The sequence below is a fragment of the Impatiens glandulifera genome, chromosome 1, assembly GCF_907164915.1.
Source record: "Impatiens glandulifera chromosome 1, dImpGla2.1, whole genome shotgun sequence".
NCBI lineage: Eukaryota > Viridiplantae > Streptophyta > Magnoliopsida > Ericales > Balsaminaceae > Impatiens > Impatiens glandulifera.
Window position 1 is genome coordinate 82,132,217 of NC_061862.1, and position 20,875 is coordinate 82,153,091.

The 20,875-nt window shown below is 31.3% G+C and overlaps 2 protein-coding genes across 3 annotated transcripts; one reads left to right on the forward strand and one right to left on the reverse strand.

Annotated features, from left to right (window-relative positions):
• Positions 1-2,436: 2,436 nt before the first annotated feature.
• On the reverse strand, positions 2,437-2,883 carry LOC124934273. Its single transcript, XM_047474780.1, has one exon. The coding sequence runs from the start codon at positions 2,881-2,883 to the stop codon at positions 2,437-2,439; it is 447 nt and encodes a 148-aa protein (XP_047330736.1).
• Positions 2,884-19,083: 16,200 nt separating this feature from the next.
• Positions 19,084-20,781, forward strand: LOC124921881. 2 transcript variants are annotated; one of them, XM_047462581.1, is made up of 2 exons: positions 19,084-19,233; positions 20,222-20,781. In XM_047462581.1, exon 2 carries the CDS (start codon positions 20,258-20,260, stop codon positions 20,657-20,659), a length of 402 nt encoding a protein of 133 aa, XP_047318537.1. In that variant the 5' UTR covers positions 19,084-19,233; positions 20,222-20,257; the 3' UTR covers positions 20,660-20,781. The 2 variants fall into 2 exon arrangements, with proteins under 2 accessions (XP_047318537.1, XP_047318538.1); XM_047462582.1 differs by having other exon boundaries at positions 19,090-19,233; positions 20,219-20,781.
• Positions 20,782-20,875: the final 94 nt, after the last annotated feature.

A 20,875-nucleotide genomic window follows, 5' to 3' on the forward strand; every position in this document is an offset into this window, starting at 1 on the left:
GATGAAATTTGTGATACCATTGGCGAGACGCTTATTTTAGCCCATAAATATATTTTCTTAATTTACAAACCATTTGTTTTGGGTCATCGACCTCAAAACTTTCAGGTTGTACCATATAGATTGTTTCATCAATGTCACCATTCAGAAACGTTGTCTTTACATCATCTGATGAAGCTCCAAATCAAAATGTGCCACTAGAGCCATGATTGTCCTAAAAGAGTCTTTCGAAGAAACCGGAGAGAAAGTCTATTTATAGTCAATTCCCTTTTTCTAAGTATATCCTTTAGCTACAAGACGTGCTTTATACCTCTCCACATTACCATTAGCATCCCGTTTGGTTTTAAAAATCCATTTACAACCTACGGGTTTTGCACCTTCTGGCAATAGGACAAGTTCCCAAACCTTATTGTTTTGCATTGATTTATACTCATCACGCATTGCTTCGATCCATTTATCCGAATTAGGACCCTTCATGGCATGACAAAAGTTGATAGGATCATCCTCAGTCATGCCACCATTGTCCTCATTTTCTTGAAGAAATGTCACATAATCATTTGGAATGGCATTTCTCCGTTCTCTAGTGGATCTACGTAATAACGTTGGCTCTTGAACAATATGTTCTTGAGTTTCTTGAGTTTGTTCTTCAGCTACAACTTGGTGTTCCCGTTCAATTTGAATGGGTTCTTCAATTGTATCTTGAAACTGTATGGGAGTCAGAATGACTAATCCTTCTTGAGGTGTCAGGTCAATCACTTTGGTGATTTCTTGATCCTCTAAAGAAAAGTCTAAAACTGTATTTCTCCCCCCAAACTCAACATTCTCAAAGAACGTGGCAGTACCCGTCTCAAAAATGTTTCTTGATGTGGGATCATAAAACTTATACCCCTTTGACCGTTCTGAGTAACCAATAAATTGACTACTCATCGTACGAGATCCTAGTTTTGGTTCATTTGGCATATAACACCTTGCCTCAGCTGGACATCCCCACACCCTAAAATGACGTAAGCTGAGTTTACGCCCAGTCCAGAGTTCATAAGGTGTTTTGATTGTCGCCTTAGTCGGTACTCGATTAAGAATGCAGACTGCAGTTTTCAATGCTTCCCCCCAAAAAGATTTTGGCAAAGTAGTTTGACATATCATACTTCGAACCATATCTTTTAATGTGCGATTACATCTCTCTGCAACTCCATTCATGTTAGGAGAACCCGGCATAATGTATTGAGGGACTATTCCACACTCTTTAAGGAAGTCAGTAAAAGGGCATGGACGTTGTTCACCCGATCCATCATTTCTACCGTAATATTCACCTCCACGGTCAGATCTGATGATCTTAATGCGTTTGTTAAGTTGATTTTCAACTTCAATCTTAAATGCTTTGAAAATGTCCACTGCCTCAGATTTTTCCCTTATGAGGTAAAGATAGCCATATCGAGAATAATCATATGTGAATGATACAAAGTATTGTTGACCATTCCACGAAGGTGTGGAAAATGGTCCACAAATGTCTGTATGTATCAACTCTAAGACTTTTGTAGCTCGATAAGCACATGTTCTCTTCACTTTGGTTTGTTTACCTTTAACGCAGTTAACACAAATCTCAATATCCGAAAAATCTATGGAATCAAGGATTCCATCCTTAATGAGTCTTTCAACTCGATTTTTCAAAATATGACCTAAAAGTTTGTGCCATAATAAACTTGAATTATTTAATTTTCGCTTAGTACCTCTCGTTTGCACATTTAGGGTTTCATGATATGAAGTTAAAGTGTCAAGCATGTATAAATTGTCATTCAACATAAAAGTACCAAAACCAACCAAATTTGAATTCAAAGACAATGTAACTTCATTGTTTCCAAACGAACAATAATAACCGAATTTGTCCAAATAAGAAACAAAAACTAAATTTCGTCTAAATGACGGTATAATAAAAGTGTCTTTTAATTCAAGAAAATGCCCAGTACTTAGCAACAATTTAAAATTGCCAACTGCTTCCACTTCGACCGATTCCCCATTTCCAAAGTAAATGCGTCTTTCAGCATCAATTGGGCTGCGGTGGCTTAGGCAACCATGCATTGAAACACTGATGTTAGTAGTTGAACCAGAGTCTAACCACCAAGTGTTTCGAGGCACTGAAGCTAGATTAACTTCAGAACAAACCAAAGTAAGAACAATACCTTTCTTCACACACCAATTGTGATAGCTGGTACAATCCTTCTTTTCATGTCCAGTCTTCTTGCAAAAGAAGCAAAATTTCTCCATAGGACGAGCCTGAGGAGCTGGGACTGGAGCCTTAGCAGTCTCAATCTTCACGGCTTTAAACTTTCTTTTATTGCCGCCGACATATTTCGAGGTTCCAATCATATGTACCTCTTAGGTCCTTTTGTGCTTCATTCTTTCTTCCTCTTCAACATAGTGAGAAATGAGTTCATTAAGAGTCTATTTCTCCTTTTGACAGTTATAACTAACTTTGAACTGATCGTATTGAGCAGGAAGTGAGAGCAGGACCAATAGGACTAACATGTCCTCTGAAAGGTCTAATTTGAGTGCTCTTAGTTTTGAAGCGACATTAGACATATTAAGGATGTACTCCATTATGTTCCCCTTCCCGAGATACCTCATGGTAATGAGTGACTTAAGAAAAGTACTCATTTCCTCCTTATCGCTTTTAGTAAAGCGATTTTCTATCTCGATGAGAAATTCTTCAGCCTTAGTGATATCATCAGATATCGTACCCTGAAATATTTCTGGAATGCTTTTCTTTATGATCATCAGACTTAAACGATTAGACCTTTCCCACTTCTCAAACATCTGCCTTTGATCAGCAGTGCTTACATCCGTAAGAGGAGCGGGTTGGTCTATCCTTAATTCTAAGTCCAGATCCATACAGCCCAAATGAATCAAAATGAATTCTTTCTAGTTCTTAAAGTTGTCCCCCGATAAAATGAGGACTGGATAGATAGCAGATATCAAAGAACCAGATCCTGAAGTTAACAAAAAAAATATAAACACTCACATTATTACAAATATTTAAATAATAAACAAATTATGGTTAACCTCATCGCAAGATACCAAACACAGCATTAAAACCAAATCTTTGGGTAATAATTTTAATTATAAGTAGTACTCTTGTTGCAATATTAAAATCTTGACAATAAATTCTGTAAAACTAATAAATTTATCTTTAGATAAAAGTATAATCCACATGAAAACTTTATAACTGTCACATATTTATTACCACTAGTATGTTTATATTTCTACCAAGTATTGATCAACCTTTGTGTTAATAAATAAACGCATTAAATAAAAAAAAATATATAACCATCCTTAAGAATTTAAATAAAACAATTACGAAATAGAGGTCACTTTGGTGACATCTGGAGATGAAATTATTTTATTTAAATGGAATAAATATTAGATTATTAATATTATTATCTAATTTAATAAAACAGATTCTAATAATTCATTTCTTATCCGTTAATATTATTTAATATAATATAAATTCTTTATTACTGATGATAAAAATAAATATTATATTATCAATTCCTTATTTATATAATGATGATAAAAATAATATATTTTATTTATTATTAATTAAAAAAATAAATAAATAAACCAATCCAGATTCAAATACGATCATTATAAAAATTATCGATTCATAAATAGGATAGCTCTGATACCAACTAATAGAAAAAAATTTATTAGTATCCTAATCATGAATATAGACTATAATTATAACGCAGCGGAAGCGTACCTGAAGATGATCCCATTGTAGATCCGGATTGATATGTTCTTGAAAGAAACGGCTAGGTCTTCCAAGACTAAGTATTATCCATTCTCCTCTGATATTGACAGGGGAAATCAAAGGACAAGAAAACGGAGGAGAGTTGAGAGAGAGAAGGCGTGAGAGTTCTTCTTTGAATCTCCCTCTCCTGTTTCATAAATAATACTTGTCTTAGGGACCTAACCCTAGTTGAAGCCCATATATTGTTAAAGCCCACAATATAAGAAGGCCCACCATATTATTAATATTTGTTTTTTGTCACGTCACCAAATAAACAAATACTAAACGGGTATCTACAATTATTCATTTCATAATTATTAAGCCCATGACTTTAATCTAATAATATGTTCTACATATATATTTAAATCCAAAATCCAACACACCAAACACTATATCATCTTCTTCCATTACTATTATTGTTCTTTCAACACAATCAATTATCAGAACAGTTAATGCACTTAAATCTTCCACTCATTAGATGATCACACGCAATAAAGCACGATCTATGTCCTCATTAGCTCTCATTGCTACTTTTTCCGCTACTACACCTACATTTTTTTTGGGGGGGGGGGGAAACAGCTTAGTGCCATTTCATTAAAAAAACCCAAAAGAGGGAGAAAAAAATACAAAAGTTTAAGATCAAATTTAGACAATTTCTAGATTTGACAATGAAACAATAATTGAATTACAGACAATAACAATAATCAATTAGCACCTACAATGTTTTTACTTTTATTTTACTTGTGACCTTCTCAAACAAAATATCTCATATCTGGCAGAGCTTTTTATTCTCTTCATTCCTTTCGATTCCTCTTAAGGATTGAATGAGTGCATTTTCATCTGAAGTTATATCTCTCCAAATATTTTCAGAGGTTCTACTTTTTCCACTGTGAGTTCTTGAATTTCTTTCTTTCCAGATATTGTAGATTACTGCTCCAAAATAGCATTTCAACATACTTACATAGAATGATCTTCCTTTTACTTTATTCTTCATCCACTCTTGGATTTCTTCCCATATTCTTGGAAAGTTGATGATATTCGTGTTTGTAGCACATATCCTCCAGATTTGTATTACAAAAGAGCATTCCCTAAATAAATGATTTATAATTTCCTCAATTCCCGAACATAGGACACAGTTGATATTAGGAATGTTTATATATTTTTGAATTCTCTCTTTTGTTGTCAACCTTTTCCTGTATATCAGTTAGAGAATAAATTGGTGACGAGGAATAATTTTTGGAGACCATACCACATTATACCAATCTACTTCCTGTCCTCTTGTTCTAACAATTTCTCATATCTTTCCTGTAATAAACTTCTCATTGCTTTCTGTTTTCCAGCTTATTTCATCATTATTTTCATTGAGTTGCTTCTGCCTCATTAAGTTTAGGATTCTATCACCTTCTGGAATACGCCTCAAAAGTGAATCACATCTACCTTCATAGACGTCTCTAAATGAGTACTTGATGTATTCTCTTCTAACTCTGTTTCCTTGCATTTCTTCTTTGAATATAATGGGAATATTATCCAGCCAAGGATCATGCCAGAATAATACCCCTCTTCCATTTCTAATTGTGGTTTTCACCATTTGAAAAACATCTTTTCTTGTTTTTAGGATTTTCTTCAATGACCATGCCATTCTTTCGTTGATGCTTAGTGTTCAGATACTCTGTTCTTCTTTCATAAATCTTGTATGCACCCATTTGACCCATAGGAAGTCCGCTTTTTGCTCCAACTCCCATAAGCTCTTGATGGTGAGGGTTTTATTCTATTCAACACAACTTTTTATTCCTAGTCCTCCTTCTTTTATGGAAGTGCAAACATCCTCCCATTTGACTTTTTTCCTCCTCTGCCTTGTGTTCCCCATATGTAGTCTCTCATGATTCTATCGAGTTCAGCCATTACTTTCTTTGGGATGACTATCTGTTGTGCCCAGTAGCCAATAATTCCAAAAATGACTCTTTTAACGAGCTCGATTCTACCTGCATAAGACAGTTTTTTCGTAGCCCAACCCAAGACAGAATTTCTAACCTTTTGTACTAGTTGTCTAAAGTGATTGTATCAGAGTTGTTTTGATGACAGGGGTACTCCAAGGTATTTCACTGGTAGTTCACCTTCCTTGATTCTCATAATATTGAAAATGTTTTCTTTCCTTTTTTCATTAACCCCTCCATAGAAAGCCTGACTTTTGTCCTCATTGATGTATAGACCTGTAATACTCGAAAAGATTATTAGAGCTTCTTTGATTATACTAACAGATTCAACATCCGCATAAGCCACAAAAAATAGATCATCTGCAAAACATATATGGGTTATTACTTCTTCTTTGCAGTACGGGTGAAATTTGAAATGATGACTTCTCAGAAGATTTTTTTAAAATGCAGTCAAGAATTTCCATTATTAAGACGAATAGGTAAGGAGATATAGGGTCTCCTTGCCTTACTCCCCTTTCACCCTTGAAAAAACCTCCATGAATACCATTCACGCTCACAACAAAGTGAGGAGTGGAAACACATTGCATAATTCAATCAATAAAAATAATTGGAAAACCTGCAACAAGGAGGAATTCGTGGATTGATCCCCATCTAATCGAGTCAAAAGATTTTTTTATGTCAATTTTGAAAGTCACACGTGGCGATATGTTTTTCTTGCCATATTCATTCAATAAGCTCTGCATGAGTAGGATGTTATGGGAAATAAAGCGTTTAGGAATAAATGTTGATTGCATTAATCCTACAAGTTTATTAATAAATGTTTTCAAACGTTGCGAAATAATTTTTGAAATAATTTTATAAATAACATTGCAGCATGAAATAGGACGAAAGTCCTGAATTTTTTTTGGAATTGAATTCTTAGGAATCAAATTCAACACTGTGACGTTCCATTGCTTCAACATTTTTCTGTTTTTGGAAGAATTCCAAAACCCTTTTCTTACATCTTTACCCACTATTTCCCAGTTTTCTTTGAAGAAGTTTGCTTTTATCCCCTTTCATCGAAAACATAGTTTTTCTGACTTCTTCCATACTGACTCTTGTAATCAATTGGTTACCACTTTCTTCACTAATTTTCCTTTGCACAATCTGTTGAAGCAATCTTCGGCTGTCCTCTATTATTGTGCTCGTTTCTATTTCAATCAGCTCTTTGTAGAAACTTATTGCTTCCTCATGAACTGCCTGTTGTCCTTGTAAAACATCTCCATTTTAGTTTGTGAGCCTTAGGACTTGATTTCTGAAATTCTTTGATGAATATTTTTTTATAGAAGAAAAAAGTATTATTGTCTCCTAATGAAAGCCAATTTTCTCTAGATTTTTGCTTAGCAAAACTTTCCTCTTTAGAACAGAGGTCTCTGAATAGCGTAAGAGCCTATTTTTCCTCTTCCCTATTATAAGGTAGATTTGGGGCTCTTAGTGCCTTGCTTTGTATTTCCTCCAGTTTTGTTCTGGCTTCCTCTACTCTTTTAGAAATACCACTATATTTTTTCTGGTCTAGCTTATTCAGCTTCCCTTTCAGTAATCTTAGTTTCTCACAAACTCTGAACATCTTTGTTCCATTAATTCTGATGTTCCAAGTTACATTAAGGATTTTATTAAATTCTTCATCTTTCATCCAGAAGTTGAAGAACTTAAAGGGTCTTTTATGTTTTTTCTCCTTTTCCCAAAAGAATTTCAAAGGGCAGTGATCAGAGATACCTGGTTACAAAACATGGATTTGGCTTCTTAGGTAAAATTTCACTCATTTTTCATTCACTATGCCTCTATCAATTCTGCTCTTGCTCATGTTGTCCACCCCTCTTGTAGTTGACCATGAAAATAGATTACCTGAGAAAGACGGTTCAATGAAGCTTATGTCTCGAATGCATTCATTGAAATCTTGCATGTCTTGTGTTATGTCTGTCTCAGGCTCTCTTTCATTTCTGAATCTTATAACGTTATAATCTCCCATAATAACCCACGGTTCGTCGTCCGTAATGCTTCTTCTCAAATCATTCCAAAGTGTCTTCCTCTCTGTCCCAGAGTTGCTTGCATAGACTACCGCAAAGAATATTTTTACCCTTGTCACCAGATTGATAACCTCTGTCAAAATAACTTGTTTGCTTTCAAAAATTTTCTTGATTTCAACCCTTCTTTTATCCCATCCTACCCAGATTCTAATTTTAATCCCATCAGAGTTATGAATAAATTCTCATTCTTCTTTGAAGCAACCCTGGGCCAAATACTGTGATTTCATTCTTTTCTGCTATTCTTCTAACTTCTCTTCTTTTTATAGGGTCATTTAACCCTCTGGTATTCCATGTCATTAAGTTCATTAATGAAAAGAAGATGTTCCAGCTTTACTTCCCCTTCCTTTACTTTTTCTTCCTTTCTGTTTTTTCCATATAGCAGGGCTATAAGGAATTGTATTTTCCTTAATTTTCTTACCTTCCTGTTTTGGGATTTTTGTGTTTCTCTGGTCAACTTTCTTTTGAATTGGAGATTGTACAGTTTCAATCGATTCAGTTGCCTCTTCTTTATCTTTCCCATTTCCTTCACCCACTTTCCCTTTCTTGCTTTCTCCCACACTTTCCCTTTCCACAACCTCTTCAGTATTGATTCTTGCTTCCAGTTCAAGTTTCTTTGTTACCTCTTCATTCTCAGCCTTTGATTTTGAATCTCTTACCACTCTATCTTCCTTCCCCTGTTCTTCAAAACTATGTTCTGAATTTCCTTCCTTATCTTGATCCTTCTGCTTACTCAATACTGATTCTTTAGTAACCTTTTTCTGCCTTTCATTCTCAACCTTTTCCTTTTCCAACATTTCTTGTTCTTCTTTTTGTTTCTTTTCTGTCTCTGTCTTTGTCTCTTTTTCGATCTTCTTCTTCCTTTCTTCTTCAATTATTTTTGGGCACTTGTAACAGACATGTTCGAATGTATTACACTCAAAGCATCTATTCGGCCTCCACTCATATGAGATTCTCATAATTGTGGGTTCACCTTTTCTGTCCGTTACCGTCATCTATCATCTGATATGGAAGATTTGATCTCGGGTGTATCTCAATGCACATCCTAGAATAAGTCATATGCTCACCTTTTTCTATAGTTGGGTCCATGTAGAGTGGACTCCCCAATAGGCTCGCAAAGTGACTTAATGCTTCAGGGTTATACATGTGGGGAGGAATGTTGCGCAATTGGAACCAGATTTGTGCAGTTTCTTTGGGCTTGTTGAAGAGGTTCATACCTTCTGTCCATTTTTCGAGTTTCATTTAGTTTTTTCCAACAAATGTGTGCCCATTGATCAGAATACTTACGAGATCTGATCCTTCTTTGAATTTGAGAAAGTACAAGTCATGAATGTTTGATATTACCTTTTCTAGACCATTTTCTCCCAATTGTTCCATTAGAATTTTTTTGGTTACTAGAAATGGCACCTTGTTTCTTCCGATGAAGTTGCTCACTATGACATTCTTTCATGACTTTACGCAGTTTTCCTCAACTTCTTGGGGTAGTTTGAATTCAAACGGGGAACCGATAATTTCAACTTTTGGCTTAAATGTTACAAGGAAAATCTTTCCCTTCTCTTGAACTGGATTGTCAGCTGTTGTTTCCCCTATGTTCTTCTGCCCTACATTCTGTTTATGTTGTTCATTCTGCTCGTTACTCTGGTTTTGCCATGTTTTCTGATCCTTCCCTTGAGTTTTGCTTTGTTCTTCAGCTTTCTTCCAGACCTGGTCTACATTCCAATTAGAATTGTTCTTGATGAAGTAGACTCTGGTTTTGGGGCATTTAGAGAGCTCTCTCAAAGTTTCAACAGACCAGCTCACAATAGTATCGTACTCCTCTTTTTTTAGGAGATTTCAGTCTTGTAGGTAATGTAGGTTGAGTTGCTCTGTGTACTATTGGCTTTTCTCTTTTCTTAAAACGATTTGGCCTTTTTTTCCCAATATCAATAATTTCATTATCTGATTTCTAAGTCCTTTCAGATTGGCCCTTTCATTAAAACCAATCCTCCATTTCCTCGGGTATGTTTCTTTACCCATTGTTTTCGCTGTCATTCTTTGCATTTTTCCTGTTTCACCCAGATTTTCTGCATTAATTCTTTCTTTTTCCAATTCTTTCTGGATTACTTTCTCTACTTCTTCGTCTGAGTCGGTATCTCAATAGTCTCAAGTTGAATTTGATTCCCATTAGAATCCAAGTTAATGACCTGTGCATTTTTATTTCCTAAACTATTTTCCAGAACTACTCTATCTTTTCCTAGAGCATGTCCTAGACTATCACAATCTAGGCTATCAGCATGTATTCTACTAACAGTAATATTATCATTTTTATTATCCTCATGAGTGTTATTGGGATTGGTAGAAAAAAAATCTGGCGTGTTGACTGCAAAATCCTTATTATTTCTCTTGCTCACGTCAGTCAAATTTCCACCATTTCCTCCTGGCTTTGGAGACCCATGATTTTCAAAGAGGATATTCGTGTGATTCTCTCCTGAGCCTATGTGGATGTTAGTTGCATTCGAATTTTCTATCTTAGGATTAGGGGAGCATGTGTTGGATTCACCCATTGCCCGATTAAGAGAGTTGGTCGGGCTTGTACCAACTGTTGACAAAGAGGGAATTTCCCATACTGTTGAAGCTACGATGTTTGCAAAAGTCATATTTAAAGTGGTCGACACAGACGGATTCGTGTCAGCGAAGCTTTTAACAACTTTACAGTACACATAGGTTTGAAATTGATTTCCTGATGTACTCTAGTCTTGACCGAGAGATCGATGAGTAGATTTAGTAGATTTCTGCAAAAAAAAATGACCCTTCCGACCGAGAGATGAAATCATGACGCACACGGAACACATATCGCACAAATCGCACAGATGGCATAGTTCGCACGACAACGAATGGTGTGTGATTTCTTTGCGACTGCGATCGAGGGTTTCTTCAACGACTATTACCATCCTAATTGTATCCCATCTTGCAACAGGGACGAATACCTCTATATAATCAATTCCATATTGTTGAGCATATCATTTCACCACAAGTCTGACCTTTAACTTGTCAATATCACCACACTCATTGAGCTTTGTCTTAAAAATCCATTTAACTCCAATGCTTTTAGCTCCTTGAGGCAGATCCACTAGTCCACTAGTGTTCAATTACACCTACATGTTTTACCAAAGCTAATAAGGATCCGCAATGGCGTCTTACCATGACAAATGAAAAAAAATGCTCTTATTCAGAATAAAACATGGTCTCTTATTTCTCGTACACCATCTCATAATCTTGTTGGATGTAAATGAGTTTTCAAACTCAAGCATAAAGTTGACGGGTCTGTTGATCGACATAAAGCACGTTTTATGGCTAAATGATTCCATCAACAATAAGGTATTGATTATGAAGAGACATTCAGTCCTGTGGTAAAATCCACTACTATTCGTGTTATTTTTTCTTTGGAAATATTTTATCAATGGTTCATTCATCAACTTGATATTAGCAATGCATTTCTTCATGTGTCTCTACAAGAAGTAGTTTATATGGAACAACCACCCGATTTTGTCCATCCAGATTTTCCTAATCATATATGCAAACTTCATAAAGTAATATACGGTCTTAAATAGTCTCCTCGTGCTTGGTATACTACTCTCTGGACTGCTCTACTATCTCTTGATTTCATAGAATAGAAATCTGACACGACTCTCTTCACGTATCATGCACCTCAAATAACAACATACTTTTTAGTATATGTGGACAATATTATTCTCACAGGCAACTCTAAATTGTTTCTAACAAAAATTATATTTCAATTAAATAAATTATTCCATGTTAAATACTTAGGTCAATTACATTACTTTCTTGGAATGGAAGCCACTCATATCAAAGATGGCTTATTTCTTTCTCAAACTAAGTATATTGACGATATTCTCATTTAGGCTGATATGCTTCAATCAAAGTCATTACACACTCTAGTTTCTGTTGGCTCATCTCTTTCTAAACATGATGGTGATCTTTTATCTGATATGTTTCTCTATCGTAGTATAGTAGGGGCTTTACAATATCTTACACTAACTCGTCATAAGTTAGCATTTGTTGTTAATCGAGCTTGTAAATTTATGAAAACTCCCACATCTTCTCATTGAGGAGCGGTTAAACGTATTCTTTGATATCTTCGTCATACTCCTTGTCATGGGATCTTTCTTCGTCCAATTTACAATTCACTCTTGTTGCTTACTCTAATGCTGACTGGGCAGGATATCCCGATGATCGTCGTTCAAAAACTGGATTTTGTATTTTTCTAGATGACAACCTCATTTCTTGAAATTCTAAGAAACAACAAGTAGTTGTTCTCTCTAGTACTGAATCTGAATACTATGCTCTTGCATATACAACTGTTGATCTTTGTTGGATTCAATCTCTACTTAGTGAACTTCGAGTTTCAATTTTTCTTCTCCGGTTCTATGGTGTGATAATATTGGTGCCGCATTCTTATCAGCAAACCCGATATTTCATGCTCGCACAAAACATATTAAAATCAATTTTCATTTTGTTCGAGAAAAAGTTGTTCGTAAATAACTACTCATCCAATACATTCTTACTGAAGATCAAGTGGTTGATATCTTCACCAAAGGTCTTTCTTCTCATCGATTTGCTCTTTTACGTAGCAAGCTCACGATTTGTGCCTCACCTTTTCGCTTGAAGGGGGTGATAAAGTATTAAATAAATAATAGAAATGATATATCTCTTATTAATTAGGCTAAATATAATAACTAATTCTTATATTTTCTTATTTCTTTATTACTATTATAAATAGATAAACTATGGTAAAGATTACACATTCAATTAATAATATTATTTTAATCTTTTTCTTCAATAACTCAATCAAATAGTTCTTATTTATTTTATCCATTCTAAAAATCAAACTCAACCAAATACAAATAACATATATAACTTATATTTTTTTAATACCCTTCTACAACGTATAACTCATACAATTAATATCTATATAACTAATATTATATATCAAATGCTACCAGGTGTACATGTATTTGCACTTATAAAGATATAAACAAAATTTTATATATAATTATTTCAAATAAAAATAATATTATTAAAATATTTAAATTGGATTTAGTTTATAAAATTAAATTTAATTCAAATTTAATATTTACTTGTATTTATAAATTATTCAGTATATAAAGTTTGAAAAATATCTAAAATAAAGATATAAGACAATATTGATTAGGTGGGAATGAAATAGTTTAAAAAATAATCAAATATTGAATTTTGATTCTAATTAACAATTAAATTAAAGTTTCACTTGGGTCTAATATTCTTTATTATTATATATTTATTTAAAAATAAAAATATTTAAAAAATTATCTAATTAATTTATTTAAATTTTTATATTTATAATCATTTTAATTATTTAATAACCAAATTTAATAAAAATTGACATTATATAAAATAGAAAAATAAATAAATTGAATATAATAAATTAATATGGACAAATATAAAATAAAATAAAATAAATTTATATACGTATATAAATAATTTATAATAATAAATTATTAAAAACTATTTAAAATTACTATATGTATATATAAATAATTAAATAAAAAATATATGATAATAAAAAAATATTATTTTAGATATTTTAATTTATTGTTTTATAATAATAATAAATAAGTCTTAAATACATTTCTTAATAAATTTAAAACTTATCAAATAGTTAAATATATTTTTTATTTTTAAAATAAATATTTTTATTAATTTGTTTTACCGTTTTTTATTTTTAGTTTCAACCAACAATTTATTTATTTATTTATTTTATTTCTGTCTTTTTAATTAATAATATATTAAATATATATATTGATATTTTTCTTTTTAAATTTTTCGTCAATTCTAAACTATTATTTAAGTATATAAAGTCTTGTTTTTTTTTTATAATAATAAATAAATAAATAAAATTCGATTCACTTCAAAAACTTAACATATAGTTAAATATATATTTTTTATTTTCTAATTTATATGCATATACAGGAATCTTGTAAATTAAAATAACAAATATTTATTATATTTTATGAATTTATATATATATATATATTAATGATTTTAATACTACAAAATACATAAATAAAATCTCTTCACTCATATATATCATTTAAATTATCTTTTTAATATTGTATTATTAATCATAATTATTTTCAATTTTCAATATATATATATATATATATATATATATATATATATATATATATATATATATATATATATATATATATATATATATATATATATATATATATATATATATATATACTATGTTTTTTTTCTTTTGCTCACCCTCTGTGGCTCTGTGAAAGAACTGTGTAGTCTTTAGTGCGTTCTTAAACATTTGATTACACCTTTCAGCATGATCTTAGTCCCTAAATCACCCTCCGTTGACGAACCCTTAAGTTTTCTCACCAATATTTGTTTTACTCAAACCGACATTCACAACCTTCGATTACACTTTTCGGCATAAACTTAGGAATCACCCTCCGTGATGAACCTTTAGGTTTTCTCACCAATGTTTGCGTTACTTAATCTGACATTCTTGTTTCCGCTTCATCTACCAATGTTTGCGCACCCACATATAATAATTATTTTTAGAGAGATTCAAACACAGGTCTTAATTATGAAATGTTAACATTTTAATGCTAGACAACTTATGATTATTGAAATAATTTTATAATATTGTGTATGTATATATATTTTATAAGTTACAATTTGAATAATTATATATATTATATAAAATTTTCATACTCATACTAAAAAAATATAATAAAAATAATTATATCTCTTATCCTAATATTAAATAAAAATATTTTAGTTAATAATGATATATATATATATATAATATTATATATAATAAAATTAATTAAATTTCTTATCCTAATTTTATTTATTAAGAATGAGAGACATTGAATACATATTTTAAATTATTGTAATGAATTAATTTTAATTTTTATGTTTTTCATGTAAATCTCACGTGAATTTACCAGTATTTATTATAATGCTTAACTCAAACCCACATTCATAACATTTTATTACACCTTTCGGCACGATCTTAGGCTCTAAATCACTCTATGTGGACGAACCTTTAGGTTTCTCACTAATGTTTGCATTACTCAAACCGACATTCTCAAAATTCGTTTATACCTTTCGGCATACAATCTCGCTTCCGCTTCATCTACCAATATTCGCGCACCCACATATCATAATTAATTTTAGAGAGATTTGAACTCTAATCTTAAGTATGAAATGTTAACACTTTAGTCGCTAGACCACTTATGATTGTTGAAATATATATATTTTTATAAGTTACATTTTGAATAATTATATATATATATATATTATATAAATTTTTTATACTCATACACAACAATATAATAAAAATAATTATATCTCTTATCATAATATTAAATAAAATAATAATGATATATATATATATAACACCCAAGTTTCAATTAATCTCACATATATCGAAATTAACCACAGTTTTCGATCCCTTGACAAATTTAAATTAAACATTATTATATATATATATTGTGTTGGGTCAAATTATTTTGATTAAGTGTTGAAATAATTTGACAATTGGAATTTTGATGATAAAATGATTTATGCGTTTTGATGTAGGTGTATCGAAATCATATTTCATAAGACTTGGCTCTAATAAAGCTCATTAGACCGATTTGGCATTAGATGCACAGAATTAGACGTGCAGTCTAACTCAGTGGAGTTAGGCGTGCAGTCTAATGAATTCCGTAATTAGACGTGCAGTCTAACTCATGGAGTTAGACGTGCAGTCTAATAGATCTCCGTAATTAGACATGTAGTCTAACTAATATAGTTAGACGTACAGTCTAATAGATCTCAGAATTAGACGTGTAGTCTAACTCAGTGGAGTTAGACGTGCAGTCTAATGTATACGGAATTAGACGTACAGTCTAACTCAGTGGAGTTAGACGTGCAGTCTAATGTATACGGAATTAGACATGTAGTCTAACTCAGTGGAGTTAGACGTGCAGTCTAATGTATACAGAATTAGATGTGCAGTCTAATGTATACGGAATTAGACGTGCAGTCTAACTTAGCGGAGTTAGACGTGCAGTCTAATGTATACGGAATTAGACGTGCAGTCTAACTCAGTGGAGTTAGACGTGCAGTCTATTGGATTGTGAAGGTTAGACGTGAGTCTAACTCCTTTAGACAAGTCTGAAGTAGAACCGGAATTAGACGTGCAGTCTTATGGTTAGTGAATGATTAGACGTGTAGTCTAATTAGTGAAAGTTAGACGTAAGTTTAACTCCTTCAGACAAGTCTGAAGTAGAACCGAAATTAGACGTGCAATCTAACTCAGTGGAGTTAGACGTGCAGTCTAATGGTTAGTGAATAATTAGAAGTGAAGTCTAATTAGTGAAAGTTAGACGTGTAGTCTAACTCCTTCAGATTAGTCTGAAGTGATTGTAATTAGACGTAAGTCTAATCCCATTAGACTAGGTGGTCTAATGAATTCTGCTCTTAGACGGGGATGTTTGATTTCATTAGACGAGGTCGTCTAACTGAAATACGTCTAATGCTCAGCTTGAGCAGTATGCTTGTAGGTAGCACACGCCTACCCACGTGCTATAGATGTACTCTACTCCTGCTCCACTTTCTAGTGAAAATTAGTTCGATAGTTATATGCAACAAACCAATGAATGTCACGTAAGAGAATTTTCCTCACATTACTTGTTTTACAGGTACATCCCTGATGGAATATTCGGCGCACTACCAGTTGGCGTACGACCACGATCCTTGTACTCAGAATCTGTTGTGTACTATGGAGGCTTTCCAATAGAAAAGTGGCACGTATCATTCTAAAGATTCGACCGTTAGTCTCTGCCCAATATTTATCAAATTCTAAGGACAACGAAGTATCGGATTTTTTACAAAGAGAGAAACTATTAGATTATCTTGCTTACAGAAATCAAGCCTTTGAATATTTATACTGTGAAGTTGCTTTCCTGATTGTACTGTGTGTAAATCAAGAGAGAGCTAGAATCAAAAACACCATTAGCTGAGTGATATTCTTCATCTTGTAAATTAAACAGAGTGTGTTCTGTTTAATAGTGTGCTAAGTGTGTGCAAACTGTATTTGATTCTAATCATATTATAGTGAATCATTCCGGTGGTTGGAAAAAGGGGTGACGTAGGAGAGTTTCTCCGAACATCCATAAACAAACTGCTGTGTTCTTTCATTTCTGTCATCTTTTTCATTCTTCATCTTAAGCTTCAAACTCAAGTAAACAATTCCGCCTTGATTCTGTTTCAAGTGTTTACAAGAGTTTGCGTAAAATAGAAAGCGAATTAAATCTCTAACAGGATTTCTTTCAAACCGTTTTTCATAAGTCTTCATCAATAGCTAGACCCCGTCTTTATCGATAAAGTTGATCCTATCATATTGTTATAAAAGTCTTGTGTTCATTAAATTTTGTGTATTTTTTAAAATATAAAGTCTTATTAACTTAATTGGTTAAAGAGATTTATTTGTTTTTTAGTTCGAAACATATCTATAACATTTTTAATTTTATATTTAATCGGTTCAAATTTATGGGCAGATCAACTCATGATTCAACCTAAATATTCATTTACTCTCACATATATATTCAAATTAACAATAGCTCCCGACCTCCCGGTAAATTCAAATTTAGCATTATTATTATTATTATTATTATTATTATTATTATTATTATTATTATATATATATTTAAATTTTTTAAATAAATACATCATGATTAAATAATTGTTGTTTATTTATAATTACAAAAATAAATAAATAAAACACTAGAATGGAATACAATATTAAGTTATCATTTTATATATTTTTTTATTGGGATAATTTGTTAATACGAAATCAATCAAATAAACATTATAAATATCTTACAAAAATAACAATATTGAACTTGAACCATTAAGGGAATCATTCTACTATTAATTATAACTTTAAAACAAGTAAAATAAAATTTAAAATCTTATTGAAGTTTTGTTAAATTCATATGAATTTCAGAACTATATTTTTATTAATAAATAGAAGAGAAATTATTTGTAATTTAAATTTTGACAACATTTTAAGTAAATTATTCATTTTTAATTTGTTTTAATAATAATTTGGATATGACTACTTATCTTATTAACATAAATGTTTTTTTTAACTGAATTATAAGTCTCCATAACTCATCTTAATTAGGGTGAACATATTATTTTATTTTAAAAATGACATTTTAACTTGCTGAATAATTTAATTATGGAGATTTTTCTAATTAAAGGAGAGTTGATTGAGGGAGAGGTGGATACAAAATCAGTTAATTTATTAAATAGGTTGTTTTATTTTATATTTAATTATTTATATAATAAAAAAAATTAACTATATAAAATTTTATATACATTTTTAAAATTCATTTTTCTTAAAAAGAAAAGATTTCAAATGTCATTTTTTTAAATATTTGGAGTCAACAACTAATTCAAAATATATTTCACTCATTCAATTTTTTTTATTTTGTTTCCAAACACCTCAACAATTTAAAATTTGTTTAGGAATTATTTTTTAGTTTGGAAGAATAATTATTAAAAAAATGTTGAATAAAAGTATTTTTAATTTATTCATTTTATATTTATAATTTATTGTTTTATATAAAATAAATTCTATAATTTATTTTAAATAATATATTTAACTTAAATTATTTTAGAATTCATAAATAATATTTAAATTAAAATAAACTATAATCACATTAATTAATTATAATAAAAAAAAATTAAAAATAAGACTAATAAAATTTACTTATAGTTTTAACTTATTAATTATTTTAATATTTATAATTTTGTATTAATATAATAAAAACATGTTAATCTCATAAATAAAAAATGTGTTACACAAATCAAAATGGGTTAGAACTTATTAAATAGATAAACTAATTATAAATATATGTCAAATGTGTTAAAACAAATCATAAAAAACATATTAAAGAAGTCAAATATAGATATTAATTAAGTCAAATAGATAATTTAAATTTAATTTAAATTATATGTACATTGAATCTATCCATTTGCTCAGTCCAAGTCAAATTTTCGAAATTAGTTTTAAGCTAATCTCTACACTAATAAATCTTAATTTAAATTTCATATTTTCTAAATATCTTAGCAATATTTTGGAAATATAAAAAATATTTTAAAAGTGGAATTTGAGGCCCAAAAGTACTGTTTAGGGCGAAAAGTAAATTAAAATATTCCCTCACCGGTTTATATTTGGTCGGCCCTCAAAAAAAAAATTAGAAGAGGGTTTTTGGCAAAAACCCGAACTTTTCAAGATTTCACTTTCGGCTCTTTTCTCACTCAGTCTCTCCTCTCTGAAAAATCTCTTTGGGTTTCTTACTCTAGCTGTTCTTCATCTTTCTGTTTCGTTAAGGTATGTTTTCTTTCATTACATTCTGTTTCACTTTCCTGTTTATGGGTTTCTGAGAAATTCTTGTTTCCATAATGTATTAGGGCATTTTTTTTTATTGAAATTGGAGACTATTGTATAGTCATAAACTCATTTTCAGTTGGGTTTTCTCGTGTGATTCATTGATTTGTTAATGGGCTGGTTTTTTGTTCGATCTCTGATGATTGATTGTCTTCTTTCTGGGTTTTCCTTTTGAAGTTTGATCCTTTATAGCTGTATGGTATTGGTGTGTGTACATATGAGGGATGGAAATATGTTTAATCTGATGTTTCATTCATGCTTGATCTTTTAAGACATTCCAATTTTTACTTACTTGGGTAAATTATATAGAAGAAGTTTAATTCTAGAGAAAATCTCATTAAAAAAACCCTAGTTTTGTTAATACTTCTTTATGCCCTTCTATGTATTTCAAAACTTGCTGAAAGGTAGGACGAATGGACGTGTTAGATTATTTGATTTTTGTATGGAGAGTTAATATCCCATCCATTGTGATCACCATTTTGTAAAAGAAAGTTAGTCCTTGTTAGATTTGGTTTATTTGAGATTAATTCCAAATAACTCACTATCCAATTAATAATCTTACCATTCAAATCATTAACCAAAATATTCAAATACCCTTTATTCAAACTCAATATACCTACCTCAACGAGGTTTTATGGAAATAATCAAGCATCGCTCTATAGTTACTAGTTGTGTGAAACAATCATGTTTTTAATTGTCCTTATTGATATATTTTGGTTAATAGAAGAGATGAAATTTATTATATAATAAATTTGACAATAACAACTTGGAGAGTATTGAATGTTTTGTAGTAGCATATATTGCCCCATTTTCACGCTTATTAAAAAATTAATCGATTTCTCATGTGGATCCAGATTAAAAAAAAAAATGAAATGCTAAAGATTGTTCCATTTTGATAAATTGTTATCTATTTCTATGTTGGAAACAGCAGTTGTATTCCAAGTTCTGGGGTTTTGTAACTTGAAGGATGTCAGTTGATCCTATGTTTGCTGACGAGGATGCTTCTTCGGGGTCTGGAGATGATTTGAATATGCTTGATGGACAAAGGCGTAAGTCAATGTCGGGTTCAGGTCAACGTAAGAGAAGTCGTAAGGCTACTGGTGATGCAATAGTGGATGCCATGCTAGAAATTGCAGCTGCTTCGAGATTGAGGGCTTCCACAATTCTGAAGAATGGTGATCGATTTTCCATAAGCAAATGCATTAAACTATTGGATGAGTTGCAAGTGATGGACCAAAATCTCTACTTCTTTGCACTGGATCTTTTTGAGAATCCCAATGCGAGAGAAACTTTTGTAGCACTTAAGAGTGATAAAAGATCGATATGGTTGCAGGGAAAGTTCAACACTTCTCATCGTTCTGTAGTCTGATTGTGTTGAGGGATTGGACTGGCTTTTATATTACTTTGTTTTTCTTTAAAACAAATTTCTGAACCTATTTAAATTACAGCTCTTTGGATTATGCTAGTAATGATGATGATGATTGATTTATGCTTTTGTTTGTCCTGTCTTAGTAAGGGAATCAATGATGAACTTTTTTTTGTTGGTTTAGCTCTATTTCAGCTGAAACAGGAGACTAACAATATA

Bases quoted from the DNA above. Each gene is read 5' to 3' on its own strand.
- LOC124934273 (XM_047474780.1), bottom strand. From the start codon at position 2,883: ATGGATCTGGACTTAGAATTAAGGATAGACCAACCCGCTCCTCTTACG.
- LOC124921881 (XM_047462581.1), top strand. From the start codon at position 20,258: ATGTCAGTTGATCCTATGTTTGCTGACGAGGATGCTTCTTCGGGGTCT.